The sequence below is a fragment of the Sarcophilus harrisii genome, chromosome 1, assembly GCF_902635505.1.
Source record: "Sarcophilus harrisii chromosome 1, mSarHar1.11, whole genome shotgun sequence".
NCBI lineage: Eukaryota > Metazoa > Chordata > Mammalia > Dasyuromorphia > Dasyuridae > Sarcophilus > Sarcophilus harrisii.
Genome location: NC_045426.1, coordinates 711,196,900 through 711,211,354, shown reverse-complemented (window position 1 = coordinate 711,211,354; position 14,455 = coordinate 711,196,900). Strand labels below are relative to the sequence as shown.

General features: G+C 42.0%; 1 protein-coding gene across 1 annotated transcript; it reads right to left on the bottom strand.

Annotated features, from left to right (window-relative positions):
* Positions 1-266: 266 nt before the first annotated feature.
* Positions 267-13,746, bottom strand: LOC100924286 (zinc finger protein 345-like). Its single transcript, XM_023497187.2, has 5 exons — positions 13,451-13,746; positions 9,789-9,873; positions 8,501-8,627; positions 7,917-8,012; positions 267-3,188 (listed from the first exon to the last, which is right to left on the bottom strand). The coding sequence occupies exons 2-5, from the start codon at positions 9,822-9,824 to the stop codon at positions 937-939; spliced, it is 2,511 nt and encodes an 836-aa protein (XP_023352955.1). The 5' UTR covers positions 9,825-9,873; positions 13,451-13,746; the 3' UTR covers positions 267-936.
* Between the last annotated feature and the right edge of the window lie 709 nt (positions 13,747-14,455).

Here is a 14,455-nt window from a genome sequence, read left to right as displayed (position 1 = left end):
TTTCTAATTTTTCTATGAAAAGAAGACTTCAGTAATAAGCTTTTGTATATTTTCTGTAATGAAAGGTTTTACATTTCTACAGCTGTCCAGCATAAAATTTCTAATACTATTATGTACTATTGGAAAGTCTTATATGCATTATATTCATTAACTTCATCTTTGAGGGGCAGCTAAATGGCTGTATTGTGGATAGAGCACCAGCCCTGAAGTCAGGAGGACCTGAGTTCAAATATGATCTCAGACATTTAACACTTCCTAGCTGTGTGACCCTGGGCAAGTCATTTAACCCCAAATGCCTCAGCCAAAAAAAAAAAATAATAATAATAATCTTTGATATAAAATCTGTAATATTCAATAAGTTCTGACTTCCAATGGCTGACAACCCAAAATATATTATATTCATAAAGGTTTCCTCTTGTATGACTTCTTTGATATTCCATTAGATCTACCTCCTTCACAACGCCCTTCCTACAACCATTTCTGTAAAGTTAGCATTTATAGTGTTTTCAGGCTTGCAAAACCAACTACGTGTTTTATTTCTTTGGACTTTCAAATGAACTCTACTATTATCTCTCATTTGCAGATTGGGAAACCAAAGTCAAGAGAGATTAATTGACTTGCCAAGAATCACATAACTACTGTCTTAGGCAGAGTTTGAACTTGGGTCTTCCTCACTCCAAATCTGGTATTCTTATACATTTTACTACCTAAACGCCTTATCACTGTATTAAGGTTTCTCTTTAGTAATTTTTAATGTTCAGTAAGTATTTTCTCCCAACTGAAGGCTTTCCTGAAATTATTAAGTTTCTCTCCAGTATAAATTATTATTTTGAGCAAGTTCTAAGTTCCCCTAGCTTGCTTTCCCAAATTCATTGTTTCTTCCCACTTCCAAGTTTTAATAGGACACAATTTAATAATAATTTAATACAATAAGGTTTAATAATACGTCTTCTCTTTCAAAAGTGCTTCATTATATTCCAAAAGTTTCTCTCCTATATTAAATTTCTGATATTCAAGTGTTGTCTTCCAACCGAAGGACTTTCTACATTCTGACAAAATTTTTCCCCGGTGGTGGGTTTTCTGATGTTCAGTAAGAATTGTCTTCCTGCTAAAAGCCTTCCCACACTGATTACACTGATATGGTTTTTCTCCAGTATGAATTTTCTGATGTTGAGTAAGACTTGTCTTCTCTCTGAAAGCTTTCCCACATTCATTACATTCATATGGTTTCTCTCCTGTGTGAATTTTTTGATGTCGAGTAAGCCTTGTCCTCCTGCTAAAGGCTTTTCCACATTGATTACACTGATATGGTTTCTCTCCGGTGTGACATTTCTGATGTTTACTAAGTCCTGTCTTCTGACCAAAGGCTTTCCCACATTCATTACATTCATAAGGCTTCTCTCCAGTATGAATATTCTGATGTTCAGTAAGTGTTCTCTTCTGACTGAAGGCTTTCCCACATTCTTTGCATTCATAAGGTTTCTCTCCAGTGTGAACATACTGGTGTTTAGTAAGTCTTTTCTTCTGATTGAAGGCTTTCCCACATTCATTACATTCATAAGGTTTCTCTCCAGTATGAATATTCTGGTGTTCAGTAAGTGTGTTCTTTTGATTGAAAGCCTTCCCACACTCGTTACATTCATAAGGTTTCTCTCCAGTATGAATATTTTGATGTTCAGTAAGTGTTCGCTTCTGATTGAAGGCCTTTCCACATTCATTGCACTGATATGGTTTCTCTCCAGTATGAATTTTTTGATGCCTCGTAAGTCCTGTCTTCTGACTGAAGGCTTTACCACAATTATTACATTCATAAGGTTTCTCTCCAGTATGAATATTCTGATGGCAGGTAAGTCCTATTTTCTGACTAAAGGCTTTCCCACATTCACTACATTTATAAGGCTTCTCTCCAGTATGAATTTTTTGATGTTGAGTAAGGATGGTCCTCCTGGTGAAGGCTTTCCCACATTCATTACACTGATAAGGTTTCTCTCCAGTATGACTTTTCTGATGGTCAGTAAGAACAGATTTCCTACTGAAAGCCTTACCACATTTATTACATTCATATGGTTTCTCTCCAGTATGAATTTTCTCATGGCAGGTAAGTCCTGCCTTGTGACTGAACGCCTTCCCACATTCATTACATTGATATGGCTTTTCTCCAGAATGAATTTTTTGATGACTCGTAAGTCCTATCTTCTTATGGAAGACTTTCCCACATTCGTTACATTCAAAGAGTTTCTCTCCAGTATGAATTCTCAGATGATAGACAAGTCCTGCCTTCTGACTAAAGTTCTTTCCACATTCATTACATTTATAAGTATTATTTCCAGTATGAATGTTCTGATGTCCATTAAGTCCTGCTTTCTGACTGAAGGTCTTCCCACATTCATTGCATTCATATGGTTTCTTGATGTTAGGAATATTTTGATTGTCAGTAAGTGTTCTCTTCAGCCTGAAAGTCTTTTCACAATCATTACTTTCATAAAGTTTTTCTCCAGTATGAATTCTATTATGGATAGTCATGTCAGCTTTCTGTGGGTAAATCTTTTTATACTCATTACATGAATAAGGTTTTTCTCTAGTATGAATTCTCTGATGTTGTATAAGCTCTGTCTTCTGACTTAAATCTTTTCTACATTTGTTAGATTCATAATATTTTTCTACAATAGGAATTCTCTGGTTCAGAGAGAAAGTCTGACCACATTCATTTCCTAAATGTGCTTTCCCTTCACTCTGTTTGCTATGATTCTCATTAAGGTCTGAATCAAAATTAAGTAATTTTTCATCTTCATTATACCTAGAAAACGTTTTCTTCAAGGAAATTCTCTTCTGTTTATTTAAGTATGAATATAATTTGATTCTTCTTTGCTCTGTGTCACAATGATGAAGATTCTTTCCAAGAGACAATTTATCTTGTGGAAAAAGGATTGTTCCTTGGCAAAAGCCTCCATTATATTTTTTACATGCATGTTCACTACTTTGATTGGAAGTCACTTCAAATATTTGTATGTGTCCAAAAAATTTATCCTCACTGCTCTGCTGTTTTTCTAATAAACCACAACATTCCCTGGCTTTGCCAAACTTGGAGACATGAAGACTTCCCGCATGAATTCTTTTTTGCAATGGTGCTTCCATGAAGAGGCCACTATTTGGACAGGATTCCTTAGTTTCAGGTCTAGTGTCCCAATCTGAAAGAAAATTTTAATAACATAAACATCCCTTGTTACCCATGCATTATACTTAGCCCAAATTCCCTCCATTGCATCAAAAATATTGTTCTCATCTACTTTTCCAGATAAATTACACATTTCTTCCTTTCAGAGACCATATATGGTCTAGAAAAAGTGGACTCCAAAAGCTATCCCCCATATCTCAATTGTAGTCCTTCTACACTTCTGCCTCTTCAAAATTCTGATTTCATCTGAAATTTGGCTCAAGGATAACTTCCTACATAAGGCCTTTTGCAGGGCCTCAAAAATTACCATCTCTACCTCAGGAAATACCATACTTTATATATATTTTCAAATTACTGTTATGTGTACACATTTTTTCTTCTTAAAGAATGGGAGAGAGAGGCTGCTTTATGCCAAGCGAGTCTCCTTGCATCCCTTCTCTAAAACCCAGATACACTGCAAGGCACAAAGCCAGGGACAGAGGAGATCCTTAACAAATGTCTTGCTTGACTCCATAGGCTATTTTCACATAGTTGATTTGTAAAAGGCAAGTCTACCCTAAGATTCAAACCAAGGTTTTTTGAAGTCACATTTTAGGTTCTTTCTGTTTTGCCTGTCAGTAGAGTAACCAATTTTGTTTAACGTTAAATAGCAGACTGAGGAGCAATGAACAGAATCCATAGGAAATCACTTTGAATATTTTACAAAAAGTATTTTGACAAACAGTGGGGCTAAATCAGATGGTTTACTTTAAAAAATTGTCAGGCTTAGAAAAGACCTTAGAAATTATACTCTGCAATTACCTCACTTATTAAGCATCTGTGTTGCAAGGAGTTTGTTAAAAGTATTGCTTAAGTCACCTCATAATTTGAACCCAAACACAAATGCACTCATCTTTCAGAGAAAACAGGCTATAGGATAGATCCCTTATATAGGATATCAACACAAATTCTGTTTCCATATACAAGAAAAAATATTACTAGAAATCGACAGAACTAAAAGCAATTTTAACAAAAATCAAGGAATAAAGTTATGCATGCTCCATGGCTAGTTGGAAATATACAGTAAAAATAACATTATCATCAGAAATTACTTGTTATATGTATTAAATATGTGGGACCTCCTACTATGGGAATATCTACTATTCAAGCACATCACTTTTTTTCTATTATTTCATAGATAAATCCTACAGACTTCCCTGAGCCACAGAAATGTTAACTAACATCAGAAAAAACCCACCAATTAAGGGAAACATTAATGACAACCACATTAATGGAACATTCAATAACAAAGTGAATTAAATGAAAGTTGGGAGATTATCATAACCAAGTTGGGTTCTAAAAAAATAACAAGAGGCCTGAATCAAGAGTCAGATCTGCATGCAGTCCCTGCCTCGGTCACATATGATGAAAGTAACTTTGAATTAGTCACTTAGACTTTCTGAACCTCAGTTTCATCATCTGTACAATGAGAGGCTTGGATCAGATCACCTCTGGGGTCCATTTCACTTTTGTCTTGGATTCAGTGACATTCTTTCTTTGCAAAGATGAGAGACTACAGGTGTGGATGCTACATAACATATCAGACATAGCTGATGTGCTGATCACCTTGGCTGAACTGTTTCTTTTCTCTTTATTATTCTTTGTTAAAATGTTTAGGCTATCTTGGAAGGAAATGGAAAGACTTTGTTGCAAAATTCAGGTGATATAAAAGAAAATCTACCAATAAAAAGATTAACAGTCATTATTGACACTCGCTAGTAATAAGAAAAACAAAAATAAAATCAAGCCTGGGTCAGTCCCTACCTTATACTTACAAGGAAATAAAATCTCCATACTGACATGGCTGTGGAGAAACAAAAGGCTGTTATTCTGCTGAAGAAACAGGTATGAACAAGTCATGATGAACAGGAAATTATCAAAAGAGAAAAGGTGCTAGAATTAAGAGGGCTGGGAAAGAATTCCTGTAGAATGTGGGATATTATTTGATATGTGAAGAAAGATGGGAAGCTGTGAGGCAGAAGATACTGCTATAAAGGAACATGAAAATATACATAGTAGATTCAAAGCAATTTCAAAAGACTTGAGATAGAAAATGCCATCTGCGTCCAGAGAGAGAACTATGGAGACTGACTACAGATTGAAACATAGTGTTTTCACTGTTTGTTTTCCTTCTGTTTTTTTTCCCTTTTGTTCCGATTTTTCTTGTACAACACAGCATATATAGAAATATGTTTGAAAGAATTGTACATATTTAACCTCAGATTACCTGCTGTCTTGGGGAGCAGGGAGGAAAGGGAAGAAGGGAGAAAAATTTGGAACACAAAGTCTTACAAAAACAAATGTTGGAAATGATCTTTACATGTATTTAGAAAATAAAATATGATTGAAAAATTTTTTTAAAAACCCTTTGGTTGGAAGTCCCTATGGAAAAAAAAAAAAGGGAATATACACAGTAATAAAGTTGCTCATATCCACTCTCCTCAGGATCTCTACTAAGAACAGATTCTATCTATCAAAAGGAGCAACACCTTCTTCTATTAAAGTACTCATAGCAGCTAACAATAAGTCAATATGCATTTACTAAATAAGTCCTATGTCCTGATCCCTAGGACAAGTACAAGGAAGAGAAGACAAAAGACAGACATTGCCTTTGAGAAGCTCACCGATGAATGGGAGAGCCGACACTCAGATAAACAGGTAAGAACAAGCCATAATGAACAGGAAATCACCAAAACAGGAAAGGTGCTAGAATTAAGTGGGGCTGGAAAGGATTCCTGTAGAACATGAAGAAAGCTGAGAAGCTACAAGGCATAGATGAGGAGGGACAACATTCCAGGCATGAAAATCAGCCACAGAAAATGCTTGGATCTGAGAGATGGAGAACAACATGGAGGCCAGTGCCGTTACATCAAAGAGTGGCCACAGGTGTGTAAATGTAAAAGATGTCTGGGCTATGAAGCTCTTTGCCAAAAAGGTGATTCTGTATCTGAATTAAAGGTGACAGAGGGCACAGGGGTGACACCCTCAGACCTGTACTTGAGGAAAGTCATTAGTGACAGAATGACGTGGAGTAGGAAGGGGCTTGAGGCAAGCAGACTCCCAACAGCTACTGCAATCACCTAGTGATGAGGAAATAAGGGTCCACAGCAGGTGAGTGGGGACAGTGTCAGGGAGAAGGAGGTGTATTTGAGAGAGATTGCAAAAGTGAAATCAACAGGTGATGATACAAGACTGAATATGGGGGAGGAGGGATAGTGGGGAGGCAAGGATGACAACTGAGTTGTGAGTCAGAGGACCATCAGGAAGGAAGAGTCCAAGGGCAGAAGGTAAGAAGAAAAAGCGAATGAGCTCAGTTTAAGACATGCTGAGCTAACCTATCTCCTGGATATCCATTCTGAATTGCCTGCTAGGCAGTTAGCGAGAAGAAGGCTGGATGGATAATTACAGGCATAGAGATGATAATTAAATACAAGGAAGCTGATGAGACCAACAAGAGAACTAAAATAAAAGAGAAATGTGCAGGGACAAGTGGTCAGATATGAAGGGGATGACTAGGAGAGAGCAGTTTCCTGAAATCAAAAGGGAAAAAAAGTGAAGGAAAAATAAGTGAACAATAGCACCAAAGGGTACAGAGAGAAAAGGCAACTGGATTTGGCAACGAAGAGATTAGTGAATAGGCTGGAGAGAACATTTTTGGTTGAATGATCAAGCGGAAGTCAGATGATCAAGAACGAGACAAATGAAGGAGCCCACAGCCTCCTCAAGGAGCTTGACCACAAAGGGCGGATGAGATATGGGACCACAGAGAGCAGACACAGAAGATCCCGATGAGAGTTTGGGAAGGTGTCTGACCCGTGAGGCTGCCTATAGACAGCAGAGACTGAAGAGCAGTGAGACAGTAAGAGACCGGAGGAGGAGCCCCTCGTAGATAGATAGGAGGAAAGGAGATCACGTCTGAGGGGAGAGCAGCTGGCTTTGGCAGGAGAAAGGTAATGACCAAAGACAGGAAATAGCAAATGTTTCCAATGAATCTGTTGTAGCTGAAAAAGTTTTGGTTCTTCAGAAATAAAATCTAATGACTCAAATAAATATGGGAAGCCATTAAAAAACAATAAAAAGTAATTTAAAAAAATAACAGGAGAAAGATGAGTTTTTAAAAACATGGGATAAAAAGCAGGGGCAGCTAGGTGGTTCAGTGGATAGTGTCAGTGGTTCATTTTCTGGAGTTTAAATCTGACCTCAAGCCCCTCCTGGCAAGACACGTTACCCTATTTGTCTCAGTTTCCTTATCCATAAAATAAACTAAAGCGAATCCAAATGGGTCACAAAGTGTCAAACATGATTAAAGAACAAGGAATCCAAAGGGGACAGTCCAGCCCTGGTTTTACTACAGATAACATCCACATAACAACAGAGACAGAAGCAATGTTCATGAGGAGAAGCAGAAAGGCTACTGAAGATCAGGGAAGGCACGAAAATAGCAAAAAAGAAAACTCTCCTTTCTCAACCCCTTCCTCTGAGACTGGAGGGACAAAACAACAGGAGAGACTTGCAGAGAGCACTTGGCTGAGCTGAAGATGAGACTCTCGGGAGCAGCTCCTCCCAGAGAGTCTCAGCTCTTCTCCACAGAAGCCTCAGGAGCTGGGAGAAATCCCTGGCAAGACTGACGAGGTCCTTTCTCCCAACAGCCAGCTGTGATGTTGCTGGTAAGGACTTATCTGCTTCTCACCTACTCACTCACCTGAACAGATGCTTCTTGGGCCATCTCCTTCTGAAATCCAAACCACTTCCCCTCGCTCCAACTGGTTGATCACATCTGGTTTGGAAATCGCTAGTCCTGAACATTGGAAATGCAAAGATCAAGTCGGCTCAGAATGTGATCTGTCCCTCACAGGGAAAAATGGAAATGAGAGGAAATGTCTCCTTCTAAAGAGAGGGAAGTCTGCCCTGTTCTGGGCTCTTAGGAAGTACATGAGAACACATCAGGGAGTAAAGCTGGGCTCAGAAAGGACCCACCAACACCAGGGAACCACTCACGTCTCCAGTCTCTACAGTGGAACTTTAGGGAACAATCTCAGACTTGAGGAGAAAGAACCCCAGGGACCACACAATGAACCCGCAATTTCCACTTGTACAAGCCAAATTCTTTCAGCTGGACACAGGCAGAAGTGCCCTGTGACACGGCCACGAGAGAATGAGCAACCTATGGTTTCTCCATGACAAACTTTTGCAAGCAAACCCTGGGAAAATGCCCCAGTGTTTATTTTTAAGGGAAGAAGCCACAATCCTGCAGTGAGAGGTCTCGGTTAGCAGGGGAGGCCTTACCCAGGTAGACCAGGTTGTGGTAGTTTTCCAGCATCACATCCTTGTACAGCTCTTTCTGAGATGGGCCCAAGTGGACCCACTCCTCCAGGCTGAAGTCCACAGCCACATCCTCGAAAGTCACCGATTCCTAAAACATCAAAGACATTTCTGCATCTTCAGGTCCCCTTCCCAATATGGACCCAAGAGGACAATATTGGTTTTCACAAAACTCAAATGAGGGAGAAGGGTCCTCAGAGGCCGACCCACACCTGAAAAAGGGCTGTAGCCACCACTTCCCCAGTAAGTGGGAACGGCAGCCGAAGATGAATTGCTTGAGTTTAGGATTTTTGAGAGACATTAGTATTAAAGTCAATCAGGCAGCTCTTCCAACTACACACCAGTAGAGCGACACCCAAAATCGGAACTTCACATTGCTCCTCTTAATTCAACATAACAGAGATTTATTTGGTGACTCTGAAGTTCAAGACAAAGGACACAAAAATAAAATGACTGATGAGCTTTTCATTCAAGGGTCTAAATTTTATATCAGATAAAAAGAAATGCAATGCGTACATAGGCAAGTAAAAGCAGGATCATTTAAGGAAAGCACGCACTAATGGTCAAAGGGCGGTGGCAGGTGACCTGAGCTTTACAGGACATCAGAGGATATGGGGGATAAAAGGCCACAAATGGACCTTATCCAAAGCAGGGCTTGAACTGAACACTAAGGAAACAAAGACAAGCGACATGGTCCCTGCCCTCAAGGAGCTGATACTTTAAAAAGGAGAGACAACATGGGGAGAAGTGACTGGGAAAGGGAAGTTTGGGGGATCATTCAGGCATGGTAAAAACCAAGATGCTAATGTATTTCCTTGATCCGTGACAGATTACTATCAACAATATGAACCATGGCTTGGGGAGGGTTACAGTGAGCGTGTATTCCTGACTCATTCACCAGTGAGTAGAAATGATTTGGATAAAGAACTATCTGTTCAAATGTGCAGACACCTACTATGAACCTGGGTGACCTGTGTGTGTGTTTGAGTTTCCCTCAGTTTCTTCATCTGTAAAATGGGCTGGAGAAGGAAATGGCAAACCCCTCCAGGATCTTTGCAAGAAAATCCTAAAAATGGTCACAAAGAATCAGATATGACTGAAATGACTACACGACAACAACACATGACTTACAGTGACATATGACATATGAGTTGGGGGGAGGAGGCTGAGGAAGAAGGCCATGGTCTCTGGAGGTCGGGCCCATAGTGTGAGGACAAAGATGTGATTTCAGGAACTCAACAAACTCACATACCTGGTGATCCTTTCTGGGCAGGAGTACAGGGGCCATTCCTCCGTTACCGCTGCCTAGGAGAACACTGAGCCCTCAACAATCAGAGCTGGAGAAGAAAAGGAAAGCATAAGCAGGAGTGGCCCTCTCTTATAGCCTCCCAACCACATCCAAGAGTTGCCCCTCGACCACCCTGCTGAGTTAGAGATCTCAGGGCTGTTCCTTACAATCATGGCAGATCAGTTGACACTAGCTGAGCACTTGAAAATGAATCCTGGGAGCCCAAAGTAATGAGAATATATCAGATGAGGCCTGTTGAGAGTGGAGATGAGGATGGCCTACAGAATTATATGCAAGCAGGGGATGGAAGGCTTCCCTTAAAAGAGAGCTAGTCATTTAGGTCTGTATATAGTCTAAAGTTCTTTCTAGAAATATTATGCTGATGAACACAATGAACAGCACTCTTGGACTGTACATAGATTGGGATCCAATGTATATTGATGGGGATAAAGTCTGGATAGATTGAGGGGAGCCAGAGACAAATGGGCCTGGAACACCAGGCTGAGGAACTTGTACTTTGTCCCAGGGAGCTGCTAAATGTCTTGGAGTACAATCAGAGATTCATTCCAAGGCCTTAGGAAGGACGTTTTCCAGGTTCTCAGCAGACTGAGAACTAGAAGCAGCTAAGTCAGTTAGGAAGCAACATGAACCTAGGAATGACACAACACAAAGGCCTCAACCAAAGTCCTGGCTGTGGGATGAAATAAGAGGAGGAGGCTGGGAGAGGTGGTAGATAGGAACCCCCCCAGGCCCAGATGTTCACCTCTTCTGTCATCCTTCACTCTCACTCATTCATTCACCTGCCCATTCATTTACCCTCATCTCACAAACCCCATCAGCTGCCAAGTCTTAGAGATGGTCATTCCACACCCTGGGGCACTACTTTTCAGTCTACCCTTAGAGCCAGCACCCATCATCACATCTCATCTTCATTTGCTCTTGTAATAGCTCAAGATTTTTCTCTTCAAAAGTAGGTCTGACCATGTTACATCCCCAATGCAGTAAACTCCAGACATTTCTTTATTGTTGAATTGTTTCTTTCATATCTGACTCTGTGTGACCATTTGGAGTTTGGGCAGAAATCCTGGAGTAAGTGACCATTTCCTTCTCCAGCTCATTTTATAGATGAGGAAACTGAGGCAGACAAGGTAAAGTGCCTAGGAACTATCTGAGGCCAGACTTGACTCAAGAAAATAAGCCTTTTTGATTATGAGCCTGGCACTCTGTTCACACTGTCACCTGGATGGAATTCCTTACTGCTTCGAATATCAAATATTAGCCTCTGTCTGGTGTTTGACGTTTCTTAAAATGTGACACACACACACACCCCTTCAATCTTCTTATACTTTACTCATACCCACTTCACCTTCCAGGACCCTGGGCTCCTTGCTGTGCCCCCATCCAGCAGACCATTTGCCGATCAGTGGCTACCCCCTATGCCTAGAAGGGCTTCACAGAACAGCCATAAGTCTCTCCTCTCTCTAATCTGTCTTCTCCATGGACAAATCTAAATGCTAATTCTAAGGCTCCTGTTGTTCCCTATTACCGCTAGGATTAAGTAAATTCCTTTGTTTGGCATTTAAAGGCTCCAGGACACCTTCCCAGACTTATGACCCAAATGTAGGCCAGCTGAACACACCTGCTGGCCTTCCTCTGTGACAATCTACCTTCTGTCATCCTGAATTCCTTCTTTCTTCCTTCATTTCTAGCTTCAATTCAAGGGTCAATATGCTTACTCTGTGAAAAGCTGCATGATCCCTCCTAAACCCCACATCCAGGACCTGCTCAGTTCACATAAAAGATACTTTTTATTCACTTCTACTTTTCTAGTGACATATGTATGTGCATGATGGTTCCTGGGATAAACCCTAAGTTGTCAGGGCAGAGATGGTTTTATTTTTGTCTTTGTATATCATGCACTTGGCATAATGCCTGGCACAGGATAAGTATTTAATAAGAATTGTTTGATGGTTGCACATTGAGGAGACTTATCAATTCCCTGAATGGGGAGTGGGGTGGGAGATAAAAAGCTGAAGGAGAGAAGAAAAGAGGACAACAATTCTGAAGTCAGAAACTGAGGTGCTTGGGCAGAAGGGATTGTGCTATTAATTCCTAGACGGAGAAGAGAATGGATGGGAAGAGGAATGATTTCTTTAGAAATGAGGATCAAAAACAAGGTAGGGGGAGAAGAGGAGAGAAAAACAGGTGGGAAGAACAGCAGAATGAAAGAATTGGCAAGTATAGGAAATAATCTGAAAGGCAGGAAAAGTAGAGAAGAGCAGACACAGAACAGCAGAGCAGGACCATCAGCCAGAGGGCAAGAGGAGGAAGCTGGTCAGGGAAACCTAAGAGGGATATAAGGGAGCAATGAGGGGGAGACCAAGAAGAGAAAGATGTGACAAAGAGGAGCAAAAGGGAACCTAGAGGAAGGTAGGGAAAGGGAAGGGGCAAGGGGACAGGAAAATTACAGAAGAAAAAGGAGATGAAGATGAAGAGGGAGGGAAACTGTTGGTTCCCTTTAAGAAACTGTATTTCCTTTCCATCTGTGATCCCTTTGGAGTCTCAGCCCCTCCTGGGGAAGGCATATCTTCCCCCCTCCCCCAGATAAGTTATCTTTCCCTTGACTCACACCCCTTTGAAGGGTTGTTAATTCCAATAGGAGAACCGGGCTGACAATGCTAAGAGTCTAAGCCCTGGAACCTTGGCTCCCGAAGCCCCAAGCCTCCTTAAAAAGGGCAGTAGCTCCTTGCAGATGGCCCCGGGTAGCTTGCTCTGCTGCCAGGACCCTTGTGCCCGCTGAGAAATTCCATTTCCCAATAGCTCTTTGCCACTTCGAAGTCAGTCCCTCAGCAAACTGATTTCTAGCCACCAATAAACTTTCATTTTGCAACTAATAATTCGGGAATGAGTGAATTCTTTCACTTTTAAGCCTGCGGCCGATCTAAAGGGGACATTACCAGCTCTCTGACCGCCACTAACCTCTTGCCCACCAGGAACTGAGAGCATTCAAAGCGCATCACAGCCAGAGAAGGGAACAGGAAATAGCAGAAAGAGGTCAGAAGGGGAACTGGGAAGTAAGTGAGGGGGGCCACAAACAGATCAATGGAGAGGGGAAGGAAGGGGGGGCAACGGACGGAGACAGGAGGGAAGGCGAGGGTCTGGGGAGGAGGATGGCGAAGGGGGAAAGGGAAAAGCAGGAAAGAAAAGGGGAAAATGGGAAATGGTGAGAAGGATTAGGGCGGGAGGAGGAAAGGGAGAAGGAAAAGAGGGGATGGTGAGGAAAATTAGGGGAGGAGGGAGAAGAGGGGAAGGGAAAGGACAGGAGGGCAGGAGGACTCCCGGGAGATAAAAATGATAGTTCAGATCCAGAACATGAACTGGAACCGCGGCCAGAGGTGGACCTAGAGAGGTTAAGAAAAGAATCGCAAAAAAGAAATTGACCATCACAGAAAGGAGGAGGGGCTGGCCAGGAGAGGATACGAGGTCTGCGCATGCGCCAGGACCTGTGAGGCAGCGCCAACACGCCAGTGCGCATGCGTCGTGTGCCAAGGCGGGGCAGAGAAGGGAATCGGAAAGAGAACGACTGCGCAGACGCAGATCCACTACCAGGCGACAGAGCAGCGTACCTTCTCCCCAGAGTCACCTCAGGAAAGAATGTAGAGAGGCATGGCTCCCGCGCCTTCTCCCCGACTCTCTCTGCCCATTCACTTTGCTTCGGTCTCTACCGGGTTGCTTGAAGAAGGAGGGTCCACATCCCCAAGTGCCCTCACTCAAGGCGGCGGCGAACTACGGAAGCCTGGAGAGCTCCGAAAACGGTTGACTTCCGGGAGAAAGCGTAGTCCAGTGGGACAAAAGTCCCTCCCCCTTCCACTAGGAGGGCAGCGCATTCTGGGAAATGTAGTTCAAAAGATACGGAATTGTGCGCAAGGTAGAGAAAACCTATTTAGGGGCCAGATGTTTGAAAGAAAACATCGCGCAGGGCAAGAAGTCCTCCGCTGCGTCACCGTGACCTTTTTACGTACGTGTTTTCGTTTATTTGATAGGGAGCTAGATCCCCTTGCAGAACACGACTAGTGACTCCTATCTATGCTGTTCTTTGGTGGGCAAGGTCTATAGGGACTTGAACGACCATGGAGCAGCGACCTCCTCCATCAAACTGAACAAGGCCACAAAGTCAGTACCACCAGTCAGAGAATGCTTTGAGCAGAGGAAGTAATTAAGGCTGGTAACTGCCAGTGAAAAACTACGGGGGCCGCCTTGTGCTCTACAAGTCTGTCTGCATAAGCTTGTTCCCGGCCCATTTATAAGATGGCCTTAGAACCTCGCGTGCATGAAATGTAGAAGGAAACGCCTCTGTTTTGTGAGCTACTTTTAGTTCTTTAGTCCTTCATAACAAGTCTCCCCTTACATTCCTGAACTCTAAGGAAGCCCCGGTGGTACAAAGGCAAAGTTATTTTACAGCCGAGGAAGGAAGGTTATTTGTCCGATTAGAGACAAGCTTCTGAGTGTTGGTGTTCACAGGCGATCTCGAAAGGTTGAGGTTCCAGACTGGTTGCCAGGTGGCTCAAAAGGCTATGACCCATCTCCAAGTCAAGGGGCAAAGTTTATTGTAAATACCCACGGAAGCAAGC